The following is a 20,297-nucleotide window of genomic DNA, read 5'->3' on the forward strand; positions in this document are numbered from 1 at the left end:
CAGCACCATATGGGATGCTGGCACTGCACATGGCTGCTTTACCCAGTATGCCACAGCCTCCCCTCCATCTAATTTTAGCCTTCCACTTTTTCTGTTGGCTGGTGTCACTGTTAGGAGCAGGAACTCTAGAATCACGCTGCTGAAATTCAGGCCCTTTCACTTTCCCATTTTAGGTTAAGTTTCATAACCTCTCCATGGTGCTCTGATTATTAAATGAGTTAATGGGTAGTGGAGTGCTTAGTTACTGATTTAGCAAAGGTATGATGATGATGATGCTGCTGCTGCTGCTGTCAACTCTTACTATGCTTAAAGCTTCCTTAAAACCTCATTTTCCTTTGCTTGTTAATTATAGTCATCAATCAGATGTTATTAGTGCTTCTTTTTTTGCTGTCAATTGCTAGTTCCCTCACTCTTGTGTGCTTGCCAAAGTTCTATTTTTCAGCTCTTTCTGCTCTTATTCTCTCCCAACAATTCATCACTCATATACATATTTATTCAAGTTGGCTATCCTAGTTATTTTAGATTTTTTAAAAATTTATTTGAAAGGCAGACTTATAGATAGAAGAGAGATCTTCCATCTACTGATCCATTCCCCAAATGGCCGCAGCGGATGGGGCTGGACCAGGCTGAGACCAGGAGCCTGGAGCTGGATCTGAAGTGGAGCAGCTGGGACTCAAACCAGCGCCCATATGGGATGCTGGTGGCATTTTGCAGGTGGAAGCTCAACCCGCTACACCACAGCACCAGCCCCTCCTACTTTTTATTCCACCCCTTCATATGGTTACCAAATTCTGTGGACTTTTCCCTAGACATCATTTGCATTAATTCCCTTTACATTTCCCTTCCCACCATCTGGGCTTATTATTGTCTTTCTATTGAACTATATTGTCAATATCACAGTCAATCTCCATCTCTTTAGCTTATATACTATTACCAAATTTACCTCCTAGTTCTCCTCCAAAAAAAAAAAGTTCTTGGCCACCTTCAAGTTATGTAAAAGCCCTGGGTCTTGTTTTTGAAGATATATTTATTTATTTTGAAAGGCAGAGTTACACACACACACACACACACACACACACACACAGAAAGGGAGAGTCAGAGAATCTTCTATCTGCTAGTTCATCCTTTAAATGGCTACAACAACTTGGGCTACTTGGCCATCTTCTGCTATTTTCCCAAGTGCATTAGCAGGGAGCTGTATTGGAAATGGAGCAGCCAGAACTTGAACCAGCACCCTTATGGCATGCTGGCACCACAGGTGGTGATTTACCTGCTAGGGCACAGTGCCAGCCCCAAAGCCCTGGCTTTTAACACTCTCCACAATTCCTATCCAACTTCCAGTATCATCTCAAATGCCTTCCCCCCTGGTTCCTTGGGATCCAAACTGTTTTTTCCTTAAATTTATCATAAAATGTCCACTGTTTTTTTCTAGTATGTTCTCTCATCAAAATTCTACTCCCTTTAAAAGAAATTTTAAATTGCTTGTCTTTTTTCTTTAAGATTTATTTTATTTGAAAGGCAGAGTTGGCCAGCACCGCAGCTCAATAGGCTAATCCTCCGCCTGCGGTGCTAGCACCCTGGGTTCTAGTCCCAGTCAGGGCACCAGATTCTATCCCAGTTGCCCCTCTTCTAGTCCACCTCTCTGCTGTGGCCCGGGAGTGCAGTGGAGGATGGCCCAAGTGCTTGGGCCCTGCACCAGCATGGGAGATCAGAAGCACCTGGCTCCTGGCTTCAGATCAGCGCGGTGCACCGGCCGCAGCACACTGGCTGCAGCGGTCATTGGGGGGTGAACCAATGGTAAAAGGAAGACCTTTCTCTCTGTTTCTCTCTCTCTCACTGTCCACTCTGCCTGTCACCAAAAAAAAAAAAAAAAAAAAAAAAAAAAAAAAAAAAAAAAAAAAAAAGGCAGAATTACAGAGAAAGAGAGAAAAATCTTCCATCTGGGGGTTTGCTCTGCAAATGGCCGCAATGGCCACAGCTGGGCCAGACTGAAGCCAAGAGCCAAGAACTTCTTCCAGCTCTCCCCATGGGCAGCAGGGGCCAAACACTTCGGTCATCTTCTGCTGCTTCCCCAGGCACATTAATAGGGAGCTGATCAGAAGTGGAGCGGCCAGGATGGAAGTGGATTGTCCTGTACATGTCCCTCTACCATCCCCCAGCCTCACCGGATGCCTGCAACAATGGGGCCACCTGATCTTGGACTGCATACCTCCAGAGCAGCCAAAAGAAACTTCTAAAAAGCTCCTCTCAGGTATTTTAAAGTAATGAAAAGCTGACTAATACAACTATCAACTAAAGATAATTAAAAGTTTAAAATAGATCATAAGACAAATCACTAAAATTCACTAAGTATTTTAAGTAATTATAGCACCCAGTTGAAATTATCCTGAGAATAATTTACTTGAAAGAACATGTGTCCATACTCCTTTATTTTACAAATGAGGCAGAATGAACTGAGAGGCTGTTCAGGCTCTGAACAAACCTGTGTTCAAATTAAATCCCACCACTTATTAGCCACAATCTTGGATACAATATTTCGGCCACAGACCCTCACTTTAGAAGTCTACCCTTCTTAGGGCTGGCGCTGTGGCATAGTAGGCTAAGCCTTTATCTGTGGTGTCAGCTTCCCACATGGGCACCGGTTCATGTCCTGCCTGCTCCTAGCTCTTGGCTCCAGATCAGCTCAGCTCCGGCCATTGCGGCCATTTGGGGAGTGAACCAGCAGATGGAAGACCCTTTTCTCTGTTTCCCTGTGTGTAGCTCTGCCTCATTAAAGTCTACTCATCAGGTTGACAAGAAACAAGGAGGTAATGCTTATTGAACGTGATGATCAACACAGTATGCCGTTGTAAAAATTTAAAAGCAAGAGAGAACACCCAGAAACACGAGAGTGATTTAAAACAAGGGAAAGTCTCATTATGAGTACTGTAAAATGAAAAACTGAATGATAGCATAAATATTTCTATTATATCCTATGCTATCAATACATTCTTCAGGCTGTATTTAAGTTATCTGTGATAAATAAATCCTTTAAGCAAAACAATTTTTCCTCTGGACTTGCTTAAATCAAGAAATGTCAGGGTGGGCATTTGGCCCAGCAGTGATGATGCCGGTTAGGAATCCACATTCCACACTGGAGCACCTGGGTTTGATACCCAGCTCTAGCTCTTGACACTGGCTTTCTGCTGATTTGAGTTCTTGGGTCCCTGCTACCTAAGAGTTCCAAGCTCATGGCTCCAGCTTAGTCCATTACATATTATTGTGGGCATTTGGGGACAGAAGCTTTTTTCTCTCAAGTAAATGTTTGGGGAAAAAACCCACAAAACCTAAAAACTAGTTCAATTTTTTGGCTCTCAAGTCTCAAAATTACTAACAAGCTAAGTCTTCATTGCTGTCTCTCAGCAAACTAGATTTCCCCCCAAAGATTTCAGCCTGCTCCAGGAATTAGCATCCTTTCCTCTCTAGGTCTGCTTATTATTATTATTATTATTATTATTTTTTTTTTGACAGGCAGAGTGGATAGTGAGAGAGCGAGACAGAGAGAAAGGTCTTCCTTTTTGCCGTTGGTTCACCCTCCAATGGCCACTGCGGCTGGCGCGCTGCAGCTGGCGCACCACGCTGATCCGAAGGCAGGAGCCAGGTGCTTCTCCTGGTCTCCCATGGGGTACAGGACCCAAGCACTTGGGCCATCCTCCACTGCACTCCTGGGCCACAGCAAAGAGCTGGCCTGGAAGAGGGGCAACTGGGACAGAATCCAGCGCCCCGACCGGGACTAGAACCCGGGGTGCCAAAGCCGCTAGGTGGAGGATTAGCCTGTTGAGCCGCGGCGCCGGCCTGGTCTGCTTATCTTTAAAAAAGAAAGGGAAGGCACAGGCATTGTGGCGAAGCAGGCTAAGCTACCACTTGGGATGCCCACATCCCATTCTGAAGTGCCAGTCTGAGTCACTGCACCTCTGCTTCTGATCCAGCGTCCTGCTAATGCAGGACACTTAATGTTTCAAGTTCTGGGTCCCCTGACATCCACGTGAGAACTAGATGGAGTTCCCGGCTCCTGGCTTCAGCCTGGCTCATTCCATGGCTTTTGACGATATCTGAGGAGTGAACCACTGGTTGGAAGGTTTCTTTCTCCTGTCACTCTTTCAAATAGATGGACATAAATAAGCATTAAAAAAGATTAAAAAACAAACATATACACGAGGTGGGGTGGAGGAGAGAAGTTATACTAGTTTTTCCTTAATACCTTTTGCACTCCCTTATCTTTTTCTACCTTTCTATCCAGTGCTAATACTACCTTAAAATTGGAACTCCAACCAGGACCTGAAACAAGGAACTTTGCTACAAGAGTTACTTTTGTAACACAGGATGTTTCAGCCTCAAGTCAAGTATCCATTCTCAAACACCACATCTTAGGCAGCTTCACCTTGCAGGAATTCATGGGAGCTCTTTGGTCAGTGGGGTTTTGGCCAGTCCATTCCCAATACATCAACAGGCAACGTGAAATTGGAAGACAAGTACGGGAAGAATTCTGAACTTCAATGGATACTTAGACTCTGATCCAAATACTTCTAAAAATCAAAACAGAAACACATTAAATACTGAAACAGAACCAACTACATTCTAGTGAGACTGTTACCCGGAGAATGAAACCAAACAGAAAACCCTATACATTTCTTTTTAGGAGGGGATTTTAAATTGGCAGAAGAGACAAAATGGGCTAAATTCTCTAATCTTACTCTCCTTTACAAACTAATACATACCATCCTACTTGGACTCTCCTGTGTCCATTTCACCCACAACACACATTCCCATATATGCACCCATTTGAAGAACTGATTTCCTGGAAAGAAAACTTGCCAAGATTGAGAAACCTGTCTACCTTTGACTCATCTATTGGAGTTAGCTAAAGGGATGGGCATTCATCCCACTTAACATCTCTCCCTGCTTCATTCTGCTCCAGGAAACATTATCACTCTTACTCAAGGATGAGGTCAGATATTTCCACAAGACTTCAAAAATATATAACCATTTATCGATCCACCTGTCCATTTATACAGAAATATCAATGTCAAAAAGTTGCTTCTGCACAGCAATTGCCAGAAGTCTGGGAAAAAAGGTCACTTGAAGACCCCAGCTGTAATGCACATGAGTATGTAAAAATATCATACCACGTTTAAAAATAACTCTTTAATCATATGCACATACGGGGAATAAAGGGCAGCACCAGGCTGACAGGGAAAAAGAGCATTGTCCCGATGTCTGCTTGGCACAGTTCTGAGATCACACACACAAGTGGGAGTGGGCTGGGAAGTAGAATAAGAGAGGACGAGGAGACAAAGGCAAGGAGGGAGAGGCAGGGCTTGCAGTAGTCTCAGTCAGTGGACTCCAACACAGATTCACTCAGTGCAAGGTCCCAGTAGTGTTCAGCCCCGTGCTTTTTGAAATGCTCACGAGCCATGTTTTCTGTAGGGCACTGTTTAAATTTCATCTCTCCAAAGCTCCGGTCTTTGGCAGTACCCTGGGAAAGAAACAAAGTTAACATTAAAAACACTGTTATTTCTTATTTAAAGCAGACCTTCTTTTACAAGACATGTGCCTAGCTAAATGTGCTTTTAAAGCACCTGCAACTTTGAACTTCTTGGAGATCTACATGACTTTTCATATGAATAAAGGTGCAGTTTTGACTTGCTCTGGTGTATGGGATGACATGAACTTGTCTCCTCTCAGGCCTTAAGGACCAGATTTGAGCTTTCAAGTATGAGTTAAGACAGCAGAGTCTGGGCCGGTGCTGCAGCTCAATAGGCTAATCCTCCACCTAGCGGCGCTGGAACACCAGGTTCTAGTTCTGGTCGGGGCGCCAGATTCTGTCCTGGTTGCCCCTCTTCCAGGCCAGCTCTCTGCTGTGGCCCGGGAAGGCAGTGGATGATGGCCCAAGTGCTCGGGCCCTGTGCACCCCATGGGAGACCAGGAGAAGCACCTGGCTCCTGCCTTTGGATCAGTGTGGTGCGCCGGCCGCAGCGCGCCAGCCGTGGCGGCCATTGGAGGGTGAACCAACAGCAAAAAGGAAGACCTTTCTCTCTGTCTCGCTCTCTCACTATCCACTCTGCCTGTCAAAAAAAAAAAAAAAAAAAAAACAAAAACCAGAGTCTGAAACAACTTTTTACAAGACTAAGTGAAAGCATGTACACAAGTAGGAAGCTCTGAGGCCCAGTGACAAAGGACAACTGGGGTGAGAGGAGGACAATCAAAGAGGGCTACCTGCAGAGATCTACAATAGAGAAAGACATTGCAGCAATGGCAGTCACAGGTGCCAACTCAAACGGCTATCAAAGGAGCATTGAGTCTAATAAGGAGAATTTGGCTTATTTTTGAATCTGAGAGACAATTTCTGCAGATTCTCAGACATAAATGGGAAATCTGGAAGAGAGATGGGGGCTGGCTTGTTAAACTTAGCAAACAACAAAATGGGTATTATGGATACTAATATCTAATTTGTATGTATAAATTAAGGAGTCTGGGATAAGACAGAAGGTTATAATGAAAAACTGTTAACAGTAATTACCTATATAGAATAGTCTTAAGAGATCAGAGAAAAGGAAAAAAGACTTTTTCAGCAAATGCTCTTATGAATAGTTAGAATTTTTTATTTTAATAAGCACTCACACATAGAAATTATAATATTTGAGATGGAAATGCTTGATTTGAGCATTATACATTATATACATGTATTGAATATTGTACCCCATAAATAAGTATAAATACTATAAGCAATGAAAAAGAAAAAACTCAATTCATTACTTTTGTAATGACTTATCACTTCTATAATTATAGTAAAAAACTAGTTAATGTAAATAAACACACCTATAAAACCAAAGATATCCATGTACATGAACACAGCAATAAATAAAAACATGAAAACATTCATTAAGAGGACAGGCTAGATGATCACAAGAAAGGTTTCATTTGCAGAGTAAATTAGTGGGCTGGCACTGTGGCCATAGTGGGCTAAGTCTCCACTTGCAGCGCCAGAATCCCATATGGGCGCCAGTTTGAGTCCTGGCTACTCCACTTCTGATCCAGCTCTCTGCTATGGCCTGGGAAAGCAGTGGAAGATGGCCCAAGTGCTTGGGCCCCTGCACCCATGTGAGAGACCCAGAAGAAGCTCTTTGCTCCAGATTGGCTCAGCTCTGGCCATTGCGGCCACCTGGGGAGTAAACCAGCGGATGGAAGACTTTTCTCTCTGTCTCTAACTCTACCTCTCAAATAAATAAAAATCTTAAAAAAAAAAAAAAAAAAAAAAAAAAGTAAATTAGTCCCACTTTATGAAGTTCTACACATAATTATCTGATTTGGTTCTCAGACAAAAACAAAAATTTGCAGTAAATCTGCTGCCTGAGATGCTGGCATGCTATATAGGCACTGGTTTGTGTCTCAGCTGCTCCATTTCCAATCCAGCTCCCTGCTGATGGTCTAAGAAAGCAGTAGCAGATAGCCAGGGGCCAGTGCTGTGGCTTAGCAGGTAAAGCTGTGGCCTGCAGTGCCAGCATCCCATATGGTGCCAGCTCAAGTCCCAGATGCTCCACTACCAATCCAGCTCTCTGCTATGGCCTGGGAAAGCAGTAGATGGCCCAAGTCCTTGGGCTCTTGCACCAGTGTGGGAAGACTTGGCGGAAGCTCATAGCTTTTAGCTTCGTATCAGTGCAGCTCTGCCATTCCGGCCAACTGGGGAGTGAACCAGCAGATGAAAAACCTCTTTGTGTAACTCTTTCAAATAAATTAATCTTTCAAACAAGACAACAAAAACTCAACATTTTATAGGTATGGCAACATAATGTGACATTAAGTGTATTGCCCAGATTGCATAGCTAGTCAGTGGTAGTGTGTAGCCTTTTTATATTCTTAAATCTAGTACTTTTTCATTGTACCCAGATTTAGAAAAATTCCACAATTCATTCCCTTCCTTCCAAGTCTCCTATTGCTATGGTCTACATATGGTTTCAGTGTGTTCTCCAAAAGCCAATGCTGGAAGTGCGGACCCACCCTTTACAGTCACTTCTCATTCTGATTCTCTGCCATGTCTTTTTTTTTTTTTTTAATATTTTATTTATTTGACAGCTAGAGTTAACAGGCAGTGAGAGGGAGAGACAGAGAGAAAGGTTTTCCTTCTGTTGATTCACTCTCCAAGTGGCCGCAACAGCTGGAGCTGTGACGATCCAAAGCCAGGAGCCAGGTGCCTCTTCCCAGTCTACCACGTGGGTTCAGGGGCTCAAGCTCTCGGGTCATCCTCCACTACCCTCCCAGGCCACAGCAGAGAGCTGGATCGGAAGAGGAGCACCTGGGACTAGAACTGGCGCCCATATAGGATGCCGGTGCCACAGGTGGAGGATTAACCCACTCCACCATGGCGTTGGCCCCTCTGCCACAGTTTAATGCAGCCAAAAAACCCTTACTGGAAACGGAAGAGATGGGGCTGCTGGATTTAGGACCATCAAACTGTATTTTCTTTATACATTACCCAGTCTCAAGTATTTTTTTTTTTATGATTTATTTATTGGGGCTGGTGCTGTGGCGCAGCAGGTTAAGCCCTGGCCTGAGTTCTGGCATCCGATAGGGGCACCAGTTCTAGTTCTGGCTGCTCCTCTTCCAATCCAGTTCTCTGCTCTTGCCTGGGAAAGTAGTAGCAGATGGTCCAAGGCCGGTGCCACACCTCACTAGGCTAATCCTGTGGCGCCGGCACTTAGGGGCCCAGGTGCTTGGGCCCTGCACCTGCATGGGAGACCAGGAGGGGGCACTGGCTCCTGGCTTCGGATCGGTGCAGTGCGCCGGCTGTGGCAGCCATTTGGGGGCTGAACCAACGGAAAAAGGAAGATCTTTCTGTCTCTCTCTCTAATTCTGCCTGTCAAAAAAAAAAAAAAAAAAAAAAAAAAAAAAAAAAGAAAGATGGTCCAAGTTGTTGGGCCCCTGCACCCACGTGGAAGACCTGGCTCCTACCTTTGGATTGGCACAGCTCCTGCTGTTGTGGCCATTTGGGGAGTGAACCAGCGGACGGAAGAACTCTTTCTCTGTCTCTACCTCTCTCTGTAACTGTCTTTCAAATAAATAAAATAAATCTTTAAAAAAATTTACTTATTTATTTGAAAGGCAGAATTATGAGAGAGTGACAGAGGGATGGAGAGGAAGGGGGGAAAAGGAGGGAGGGAGGGAGAGGGAGAGAGAGGGAGGGAGAGAAAATCTTCCATTTGCTTGTTCACTCCCTAAATGGCATAATGACTGGGGCTGGGCTAGCTGAAACCAGGCGCCAGTTTCTTCCAGGTCTCCCAGACAGGTGCAGGAGCCCAAGGACTTAGGCCATCTTCTGCTTTCTCAGGCACATTAGCAGGGAGCAGGAATGGAAGTGGAGCAGCCATGACTCAAATGGTGCCCATATAGGATACTGGCACTGCAGATGGCAGCTTAACCTGGCTCTGCCACAGAGCCAGCCTCAAGATTTTTTGTTATAGCAACAGAAAACAAACTAAGCTTCACACTCATGACACTGAAAAAATTTTCAGTAGAGGACTCGTATTCTTGCCACTAGCATTTTCCATACAGTTTCCGAGTGGCATGTACTATATACTCATCAATGTAACTAAAATATAATCAGGAATAATTTTCTCTTAAATTTAAAAAGTAGTTATCAAGTGGTACATGTTGTGGTACAGCAGAATAAGCCATTGCTTGGGTCACCCACCTCCCATATCAGAGTGCCAGCTGAGTCCCAGCTACTCTCTACTTTTTTTCTTTTTTAAAAATTTGTTTATTTATTTGAAAGGCAGAGTTACACAGTGAGAGAAGGAGAGGCAGAGTAAGAGAGAGAGGTGTCTTCCATTCACTTGTTCACTCCACAATTGGCCGCAATGGCTGGAGTTATGCCGATCCAAAGCAAAGAGCCAGGAGCTTCCTCAGGTCTCCTATGTAGGTGCAGGGGCCCAGGGGCTTGGGCCATACTCTACTGCTTTCCCAGGCCACAGCAGAGAGCTGGATCAGAAGTGGAACAGCAGGGACCCACACTGGCACCAATATAGGATGCCAGCTCCACAGGAGGTCACTATACCTGCTACGCCACAGAGCTGACCCCTACTCTGCACTTCTGATCCAGTTTCTTACTAATGTGACAGCAGATGATGGCCCAAATACTGAGGTTCCTGTCATTTGCATGGGAGATCAGGGTGGAGTTCCTGTCTCCTGGCTTCAGCCTGAGGCAGCTCTGGCTGTTGTGAGTGTGGGAAGTGATGGAAGATCTCTTTCCTCCTGCCTTTCAAATAAATGGTAAAAAGTGAAACACCCCACCCTACTCAAAAAATAAAAAATAAAAAATTTGGATTCCAAAAAGAAACATGAATTAGTTTAAGAATTATTCACTGTTTACTTTCTGCCATTCTGCGGCTCCACTTGACTAGTTACAACTACAAACAATGAGGAACTCATGGAAGTTCTACTTCAGTGTTGTACAAAGCATCACTTACCTCCCAGACTAGTACACATTTGTTGGTTTTCTTCACAGCTTCTTCATCAGATTCCTCATCATCTGGAAAAATACAATATAGTGCAATCTTGTTCTAGACAGACTAGAGTCTCCGGATTTAGTTCCAAACAAACAGTATTTGGGTCCACTCAAATTCTTTCCCATATGTTGGAGTTATGTCATTTTTCCTGTTTTTATTTATTTTCTCTACTCTTTAGGCTTTACTGCTCCAGGCAGGCAGTAACATTAACTAATTCAACAAGCATTTACTGAGTACTTACTATGTGTCAAGAGCTGGGAATAAGGAAATACAAGTAAAACAAGCAGTTGTCGTAGGCACTTTGGGACGAGGCTTCAGATGTTATGGAACTTTTAACCAAATGGAGGAGGGAAAACACACTTAATGAAAATATCTTAGGAATACTTACAAAGCAAAATAAAGTATCTATCAATTATAGTACAAAAATGCATTTTAAGTACTTAGCAAATAAAGAGTAGCATAGGGCCACAGTTAAGTCAAGTTAAGAAACTTAGGGTTCTCTGGAGATGTTGAATGCCAATCCAGGTCATCAACAACGGGAAGAACACACACAGATGGAACCAAGAGGGCCAGGAGAACATTAAAGATATGTAAGATAAGACAGGGTTGGGTGGAAAGATGAAAAGTACATTGTTTTGGCCAAAGCAGAAAGCTTTTTCTTTTTAAGATTTATTTATTTGGCCGGCGCCGCGGCTCACTAGGCTAATTCTCCGCCTTGCAGTGCTGGCACACCGGGTTCTAGTCCCGGTCGGGGCGCCGGATTCTGTCCCGGTTGCCCCTCTTCCAGGCCAGCTCTCTGCTGTGGCCAGGGAGTGCAGTGGAGGATGGCCCAAGTCCTTGGGCCCTGCACCCCATGGGAGACCAGGATAAGTACCTGGCTCCTGCCATTGGATCAGCGCGGTGCGGCGGCCATTGGAGGGTGAACCAACGGCAAAAAAAGGAAGACCTTTCTCTCTGTCTCTCTCTCACTGTACACTCTGCCTGTCAAAAAAAAAAAAAAAAAAAAAGATTTATTTATTTTATTTGAAAGTCAGAGTTACAGAGAGAGGAAAGGCAGAGAGAAAGAAAGAGAGAGAGATCTTCCATCCGCTGGTTCACTCTCCAACTGGCCCCAAGAGTCGGAGCTAAGCCGATCCAATCCAAAGCCAGGAGCCGTGAGCTTCTTCCAGGTCTCCTACACGGGTACAGGGACCCAAGGACTTGGGTCATTTTCTATTGCTTTCCCAAGCCATAGCAGAGAGCAGGATTGGCAGTAGAGCAGTCGGGACTCTAACTGGTGCCATATGGGATGCTGGCACTGCAGGCAGCGGCTTTACCCGCTATGCCACAGTGCCAGCCCCAAAAGCTTTTTCTTAATATCGAAATCTTTTTTGCCTTAAATCCTTTAAAAAAAAAACTTTTAATAAAAGAATAGTATAGGGGCCGGTGCTGTGGTACAGCTGGTAAAGCTGCCTGCAGCGCTGGCATCCCATATGGGCACCGGTTCAAGTCCTGGCTGTTCCACTTCTGATCCAGCTCTCTGCTGTGGCCTGGGGAAGCAGTAGAAGATGGCCCAGGCCCTTGGGCCCCTGCAACCATATGGGAGACCCAAAGGAAGCTCCTGGCTCCTGGCTTTGGATTGGCGCAGCTCTGGCCATTGCGGCCAATTGGGGAGTGAGCTAGTGGATGGAAGGCCTCTCCTCCTCTCTCTGTGTAACTCTTTCAAATAAATAAATCTTAAACAAAACAAAACAAAACAAAACAAAAAAAACAGTATAATAAACCTTCAAATGCATGGCCTGTTGAATTTTCACATACCAAATACACTCATGTGTGTAACTAGTACTCAGACCTAGGACAGTTAGGAAAACCAGCTGTTAAAGAAACCTTAAAGCATAGGCAGGAAGAGATGTATAATTTGGGGCATGCTCGGGCTGACTTGCCCCAATTGGTAGAGTTGGAAACATACCAGGGGATTCCAGTTCAATCCCATCAAGGTGGCATGTGCCAATGCCATCTCACTATTCCAAGTGATCAATTTCAGTTCACAATTGATCATAATGAAAGGACTAAGAGTCAAAGGGAGCACATAAACAAGTCTAGTACCTGCTAACACTAACCGATAGAATAAATAAAGGGGAGAGTGATCCAACATGGGAAGTGAGATACTCAGCAGACTCATAGAATGGCGGATGTCCTAAATAGCACTCTGGCCTCAGAATCAGCCCTAAAGGCACTCGGATCTGGCTGAAAAGCCCATGAGAGTATTTCAGGCATGGAAAGCCAAGACACTCTGGCAAAAAGATCTCTGTGAGTGAGATCCCAGTGGAAAGAACAGGTCTTCAAAGAGGGAGGTGCCTTTCTCTGAAGGGAGGAGAGAACCTCCACTTTGACTATGACCGTGTCTAAACAAGATAAGAGTCGGAGAACTCAAGGGGCTTCCATAGCCTTGGAAACTCATGACTGGTGCATAGGGAGATTACTGATGCCATAAACAGGAGTGTCAATTTGTAAAGTCAACAACAGGAGTCACTGTGCACTTACTCCTCATGTAGGACCTCTGTCCTTAATGTGCTGTACATTGAGGCTTAATGCTATAACGAGTACTCAAACAGTATATTTCACTTTGTGTTTCTATGGGGGTGCAAACGATTGAAATCTTTACTTAATGTACACTAAAGTGATCTTCTGTAAAAAAAAAAAAAAAAAAAAAAAAATTATCAATTCCCAACTTGACTCTCACTGGGATTAAACATGACAATAGGTCTGATCTGATTTCATCATCATTTAAAAAAAAAATCATCTATTATTTTTCACTTTATGTTTCTGTGTGGGAGCAAACTGTTGAAATCCTTACTTAAGGTATACTAAGCTGATCTTCTGTATATTAAGATAATCGAAAATGAATCTTGATGTGAATGGAAGGGGAGAGGGAGTGGGAAAGGGGAGGGTTGTGGGTGGGAGGGACGGTATGGGGGGGGGAAGCTATTGTAACCCATGAGTCGTACTTTGGAAATTTATATTCATTAAATAAAAGATAAAAAAAAAAAAAAAGCATAGGCAGAAGAACTTTAACACTCATGCATATGATCATGTAACAAATACTCAATCACTATTCAGTAGTCCCCGAGTCTGAATGGGTCTTTCTAAAATTTTGCACACTATCTAGTGTTAGAGTGTCACAGGGAAGGAAGTAATATAAACAGATCTGTGTACCATCCCCACTTCCCAGGCTCTCCCACTTAAACCCCTTTTGCCCCCATTCACCATCTCCCTTCGTGTTAGATGTCTGTTCATCCCACTTTATCCGATGCAGCATAAGACGCTTAAATTTCTTCTGGGCCTTGGGGCCTAGAAACAGAGAAGGAGAATTTTGCAGAGTTGTGGAAGATGATGGATAGAAAGAAACTCTGAGCTCATCTAATACTCCAAGAGGTCAATGTAGCTGAAGCAATCCCGGGAACCACATCTCGGGGCCTTCTACTCCAATAAACACATCAACAGAGGCTCAGTATATTACACCCAAGTATGCACTGTGATACTATCTTATTCTTCCTTTTCCCCACAATGCTAATCACTGTAGGCCTATGGCTGTCTGGGAATAGTCTCCCTCAATTTTTTCAGACTCACCCCCTTCCACTACTACCACGTTGACATCCTTGTGGAGTACCACCACCCCTGTCAGGTACAGCTGCCCAGCATTGGCCTCAATCTTGAACTTCTTGGCTGGGTTGCTCAAATTTCGAACTCTGGAGAAGGGAAAGCTTAGTTATGTCTTCCATTTTAGCATCAGGTAGTTGCCTGAATGGAATGGCAAATAAATGAATGGATCCAAAACAGACTTCTCTCTAAAAAACAAAAGTCTCTGGAGTAAACAAATACATGAATACTTAGAAGGTAGAACTGACGAGTCTGCAAATATTTCCACTATGTTGTATTTCTTCACAGTCTAGCACTATACATTTTACAAGTAACAGCTGATCAAAATTTACTCTAACAATGAGGAAGTTATTTACTGCTATCCAAAAATATTTATAAGTTTGTTATTCTTTGGTTTTTAGAAAATTTTTGTTTATTTTCATTTTATTTTGAATGACATGAGAGAAAGAGAGTCACAGAAACAAACAGATCTTCCATCTGCTGGTTTACTGCCCAAATGCCTGTGACAGCCAAAGCTTGGCTAGGCCAAAGCCAGGAGCTCAGGACTCAAACTGGATCTCCCATATGGGTAACAGGAACCCAAGTACTTGGGCCATTATCTGCTATTTCCCAGGGTGCACATTAGCAGGAAACTGGAATCAGAAGTAGAACTGGCGCTTGAACCCAAGCACTCAGATATGGGATGAGTGTCCCAAGCAGGATCTTAATCACTGCACCAGTACTCATTCCAGTGCACTGTTCTTGACAGTGTAAAGACCTACACATTCTTTGTTCTCTAGATGCTTATAATGTAGTCACCATGAATGCATAAAAGCTTTCTAAAAGGATACATGAAAAACTGTAAATAGTAATTAACTCAGAGTGGACTTACGGGATTAGAAAATAAAAAAAGGACATTTTTCAGTAAGTGTTCTGTAAAGTTAGAATTTAAAAAAAAATCTTTACAAGCATTCACTACTTTGTAATAATGTACCATTTTTATAAAAAAGAATTAGGTCTTATAAACAAACACATTTAAAAACAGAAGACATATTCAAAAGAATAAAATAAAACATTAAATTAACACAAAGGTAGAAAAAATATTTGTCATCCAAACGCATTTTTTGAGTGAGGATAAAAGGATTACTGAAATAAATGAAGATAAACATATGACTACTGGGGCGGTGCTGTGGCACAGTGGGTAAAAGCCATCGCCTGCATTGCTGGCACCCCATATGGACACTAGTTAGAGACCTGGCTGCTCCACTTCCAATCCAGCTCTCTGCTATGGCCTGCGAAAGCAGAAGATGGCCCAAGTCCTTGGTCCCCTGCACCCAAGAGGGAGACCCAGAAGAAACTCATGGCTCCTGGCTTTGGATTGGCACCAGCACTGGCCGCTGTGGCCATCTGGGGAGTGAAGCAGCAGATGAAAGACCACTCTCTCTGCCTCTGCCTCTCTGTAACTCTGCCTTTCAAATAAATAATAAATCTTAAAACATAAATATTACATATATAACCACTGAAGAAAAAAAATTTTTAGGGCTTTCTGAAGAAGTAGGGTGATATTTTATATTGTACAAAGGACAAACAATCCTTAATTCACATCTTGGCCTGAGTAAGTATACTAATTTGTTCATTCCTCAAAACTAATATTGGCTAATAAAGACAACTTGAGCTGGATGAACTGGATAACCATAAAAATAAGTCTTTAGCTTTCACCTCTGTAAAATTATTAGCTTATGATTCACAGTAAAGTCATTAAAAGTGAGTAAGTACTATTGCCGGGTATGTTTCTGACCACAATGGTTCTGCCTCAAGCACTTGGAAAATATTTTGGTACTGCTAAGGGGAAGGCTGGCCCAGTATGAACACCTACCTATATACAGATATGTGTACCCCCTGTGAAATGTCTTCTTTAAGCTTTTTAATTTTCTTGACCTTTCTCTGTTCTGCTGTAAGTTTTCGGGCAGCGTTGGCTTCTTCATGCGCTCTGTCGTGACAGGAAGGACATCCACAAGTGAGAAAGGCATTGAAGATCAGAGGCAGGGCTGAGGGAAAGAGAGAGCAACGGAGGACTCTCCCCTCCCTTCAAATATGGATCCCCTAGAAGAGTTTGGGAAGGGTACTTGCCCTGGGTTTCCACCCAATCCCACGGCACTTACTTCTGTCTTTTTGCCATCTGAGCTCTGACATGGGCTTCTACCTTCGTCGGGTCTTGAACAGCTTCTGTTCCTAACACTCTCATCAGATTAGAAATTCTCACTGCAGTGGAGAGAGGACAGCAATCATCTTCTAACTCCCTTCTCTAGCTGGGAAAGTCTGTTACCTTTTCTGTCAATCATCTTGTTTACCTACTTCAAATCTCTTCAAAAGTCTCTTCCCCCAGTAACTCCTAACTTGAAAAGCTCTCTCCCCTCCAGAATTAACTCAATTAAATTTACACAATCTGAAGAACTGGTATGCACTTATATTATCTGAAAATTTATGAAAGACAAAGAACTTTTTGAAATTTGGTATTTTTCATTATGCTCACAATACCTACTGAAAGATCCTATACATAACAGTACTCGCTCAACACATTATTACTGGGGGCTGGCACTATGAAATAGCAAGTAAAATTGCTGCCTGTGATGCTGGCACCCCAAATGGGCATGGGTTCATGCCCTGGCTGCTCCACTTCCAATCCAGCTCCCTGTTAATGGTCTGGGAAAAGCAACAGAAGATGGCCCAAGGGTCTGAACCCCTGCCACCCACATGGGAGACTAGATGGAGCTCTTGACTCCTGGCTTCAGACTGGCTCAGCCCTGGCCATTGTGGCCATTTGGGGAATCAAACGATGGTAGATGGAAGATCTCTCTGTTTCTATTTCTCCCTCTCTGTGAATCTTTCAAATAAATAAAATTTTTAAAAAACAACAAGAAAAAGAAACATTACTACTGAATGATAGTAACTACTGGGGTAAATTTAACTGTATTTTCATTTTTTTAAAAAATTGGGGCTGGCGCTGTGGTGAAGCAGTTAATGCCACTGCCTGTAGTGCTGGCATCCCATATGGGCACCAGTTCAAGTCCTGGCTGCTCCTCTTCTAATCCAGCTCTCTACTATGGCCTGGGAAAGCAGTGGAAGATGGCCCAAGTACTTGATCCCCTGCACCTGTGTGGGAGACCCAGAGGATGCTCCTGGCTTCGTCTCTGTCTCTCTCTCTGCCTCTACCTCTCTGTGACTCTGCCTTTCAAATCAAATAAATAAATCTTATAAAATAAAAAATTATTTTCATCTTATTTCAAAGGCAGAGAGAAAGAGAGACAGATATTCCATCTTCTGGTTCACTCCCCAAATGTCTGCAACAGCCAGGCTGAGCCAGGCTGAAGTCAGGAGGCTACAATGCCAGGTGTGTCTCTCTTGTGAGCAGCAGGGACCTAACCATGGGATCCACCATCTGTTTTCTCCCATGGTGCATATTAGCAGGAAGCTGGATTTAGCACTAGATCTGGGACCCAACCCATGCACTCTGCTATGGGATGCAGGTGTCTTTTTTTTTTTTTTTTTTTTTTTTTTGACAGGCAGAGTGGACAGTGAGAGAGAGAGACAGAGAGAGAAAGGTCTTCCTTTGCCGCTGGTTCACCCTCCAATGGCCGCCGCTGCAGCCGGCGCACCGCGCTGATCCTGGCAGGAGCCAGGAGCCAGGTGCTTTTCCTGGTCTCCCATGGGGTGCAGGGCCCAAGCACCTGGGCCATCCTCCACTGCACTCCCTGGCCATAGCAGAGAGCTGGCCTGGAAGAGGGGCAACCGGGACAGAATCCGGCGCCCCAACCGGGACTAGAACCCGGTGTGCCGGCGCCGCAAGGTGGAGGATTAGCCTATTGAGCCACGGCGCCGGCTAAATGTTTATCTCTTGTTCATGAGCATAGTTTGTTCTTTTTTTTTTTTTTTTTTTTTTTTTTTTTTTTTTTTGACAGGCAGAGTGGACAGTGAGAGAGAGAGACAGAGAGAAAGGTCTTCCTTTTGCCGTTGGTTCACCCTCCAATGGCCGCCGCGGCCGGCGCGCTGCGGCCGGCGCACCGCGCTGATCCGATGGCAGGAGCCAGGAGCCAGGTGCTTTTCCTGGTCTCCCATGGGGTGCAGGGCCCAAGCACCTGGGCCATCCTCCACTGCACTCCCTGGCCACAGCAGAGGGCTGGCCTGGAAGAGGGGCAACCGGGACAGAATCCGGCGCCCCGACCGGGACTAGAACCCGGTGTGCCGGCGCCGCTAGGCGGAGGATTAGCCTAGTGAGCCGCGGCGCCGGCCCTGGGATGCAGGTGTCTTAAGCAGGTGTTATGCCAAATGCCCACCCCATTATTTCCATTTTAAAAATTAAAATGTTAAGAATTATGTATGTAACTCTATGCAGACTGTAACTACTGTCTTCATGAACTTTAGTGTTTTATAGTCAATAAAGCTTTAAGCTTTACAGAACCTTACAACAAATATGTTGATTTGTTTCAACATGAAAAGACAGTAAAGAGTTTAGGGAAAGATAAAAGAATGATTCCAAGAAACAGAAAGCACTGATATAGAGACATAGTAAAGTTCCTATAGACTTAAAGAGATAAACATTTGGATGGGGCCAGCATTGTGGCATTGTGGTAGTAGGTAAAGCCACTGCCTGAGATACTGGCATCCCATATGGGCACCAGTTTGTGTCCCAGCTACTCCACTTATGATCCAGCTCCCTGCTAGTGGCCTCGGAAAACAGTAGAAGATGTCCCAAGTGTTTGAGCCCCTGCCACCCACATGGGAGACCTAGATGGAACTCCTGGCTTCAGACTGGCCCACCAAAACTTCAACTCTAAATGCACTTTAAAAAAAGAAAAAGAAAAAAAAGAGATAAACCTGCCAACCTTTTTCAGTAGCAGGAGCCAAGAGTCATACCTTTGGGTTCTGGAGGAGGCATCAGGCCCAGCCTGACTTTCTCTTGTAATTCCTTCTGTGCTTCCCTCCTTGTTTGCCTCCGAAGTTTCTTCTGTTCCTTCTTGGTAAGATACACCCCTAGAGTAACTGGTGTGTCATTGTCAACTGCAAGGCAGAGAAATGAGTGTAGCAAAATTATTAATCATACTAAAAGGATCTTTAGTTTATTATTTTTAAGTTATGATAGGGATAGTATTGTGATGTTTTTAAAAAGCATTCATGGGGCCGGCGCTGTGGCATAACGGGTAAAGCCGCTGCCTACAGTGCCGGCATCCCTTATGGGTGCTGGTTTGAGTCCCAGCTGCTCCCCTTGCAATCCAGCTCTCTGCTATGGCCCCAGAAAGCAGTGGAAGATGGCTCAAGTCCTTGGGCCCCTGCACCCACGTGGGAGACCTGGAAGAAGCTCCTGGCTCTTGGCTTTGGATCAGCCCAGCTCTGGTTGTTGCGGCCAATTGGGGAGTAAACCAATGAATGATGGAAGACCTCTCTTTCTGACTCTCCTTCTCTGTGTAACTCAGATTTTCAAATAAATCAATAAATCTTTAAAAAAAAAAAAAAAAAAAAAAAAAAAAAACAGGATTCATGAGGTTGGTGTTGTGGCACAGTGTGCAAAGCCTCCACCTGTGGTGTCTGCATCCCACATGAGCGCCAGTTCGTGTCCCGGCTGCTCCTCTTCTGATCCAGCTCTTTCCTTTTTGTCTTTCTTTTTTTTGACAGGCAGAGTTAGACAGTGAGAGAGAGAGACAGAGAGAAAGGTCTTCCATTTTCCGTTGGTTCACCCCCAAGTGGCCGCTACGGCCGGTGTGCTACGCCTGAGGCCAGGAGCCAGGTGCTTCTTCCTGGTCTCACATGCGGGTGCAGGGCCCAATAACCTGGGCCATCCTCCACTACCTTCCCGGGCCACAGCAGAGAGCTGGAGTGGAAGAGGAGCAACCGGGACAGAATCCAGCATGCCAACCGGGACTAGAACCCAGGGTGCTGGCACTGTAGGCAGATTAGCCAAGTGAGCCACGGCGCCAGCCCCGATCCAGCTTTTTCTATGGCGTAGGAGAGCAGTATAAGATGGCTCAAGTGCTTGGGCCCCTGCACCCATGTGGGAGACCCGGAAGAAGCTCCTGGCTCTTGATTTGCCCAGCTCTGGCCACTGCAGCCATTTGGGAAGTGAACTGGTGGATCGAAGGTCTC

The 20,297-nt window shown here is 44.5% G+C and overlaps 1 protein-coding gene across 8 annotated transcripts in view; it reads right to left on the reverse strand.

Annotated features, from left to right (window-relative positions):
- Positions 1-5,169: 5,169 nt before the first annotated feature.
- PRPF3 (pre-mRNA processing factor 3) overlaps positions 5,170-20,297 on the reverse strand; it is a 31,031-nt gene continuing 15,903 nt past the window's right edge. For 5 of the 8 annotated variants that reach the window (XR_016210628.1, XM_051857310.2, XM_089299983.1 and 2 more), the window contains 7 exons: positions 19,074-19,217; positions 16,322-16,421; positions 16,036-16,149; positions 14,151-14,269; positions 13,788-13,871; positions 10,503-10,564; positions 5,170-5,515 (listed from right to left, as the gene is read on the reverse strand). Coding sequence is in view for 4 of the 8 variants with exons in the window: in XM_051857310.2 (XP_051713270.1) it covers positions 5,369-5,515; positions 10,503-10,564; positions 13,788-13,871; positions 14,151-14,269; positions 16,036-16,149; positions 16,322-16,421; positions 19,074-19,217 (770 nt within the window). In the remaining 4 variants the exon portion in view is untranslated. Of the gene's footprint in view, positions 5,516-10,502; positions 10,565-13,787; positions 13,872-14,150; positions 14,270-16,035; positions 16,208-16,321; positions 16,422-19,073; positions 19,218-20,297 lie in introns of all 8 variants that reach the window. The other 3 variants (XR_016210629.1, XR_016210627.1, XR_016210630.1) reach the window with 1 other exon arrangement.

The sequence above is a fragment of the Oryctolagus cuniculus genome, chromosome 7, assembly GCF_051225735.1.
Source record: "Oryctolagus cuniculus isolate XC-2025 breed Fujian yellow rabbit chromosome 7, ASM5122573v1, whole genome shotgun sequence".
Classification (NCBI taxonomy): Eukaryota; Metazoa; Chordata; class Mammalia; order Lagomorpha; family Leporidae; genus Oryctolagus; species Oryctolagus cuniculus.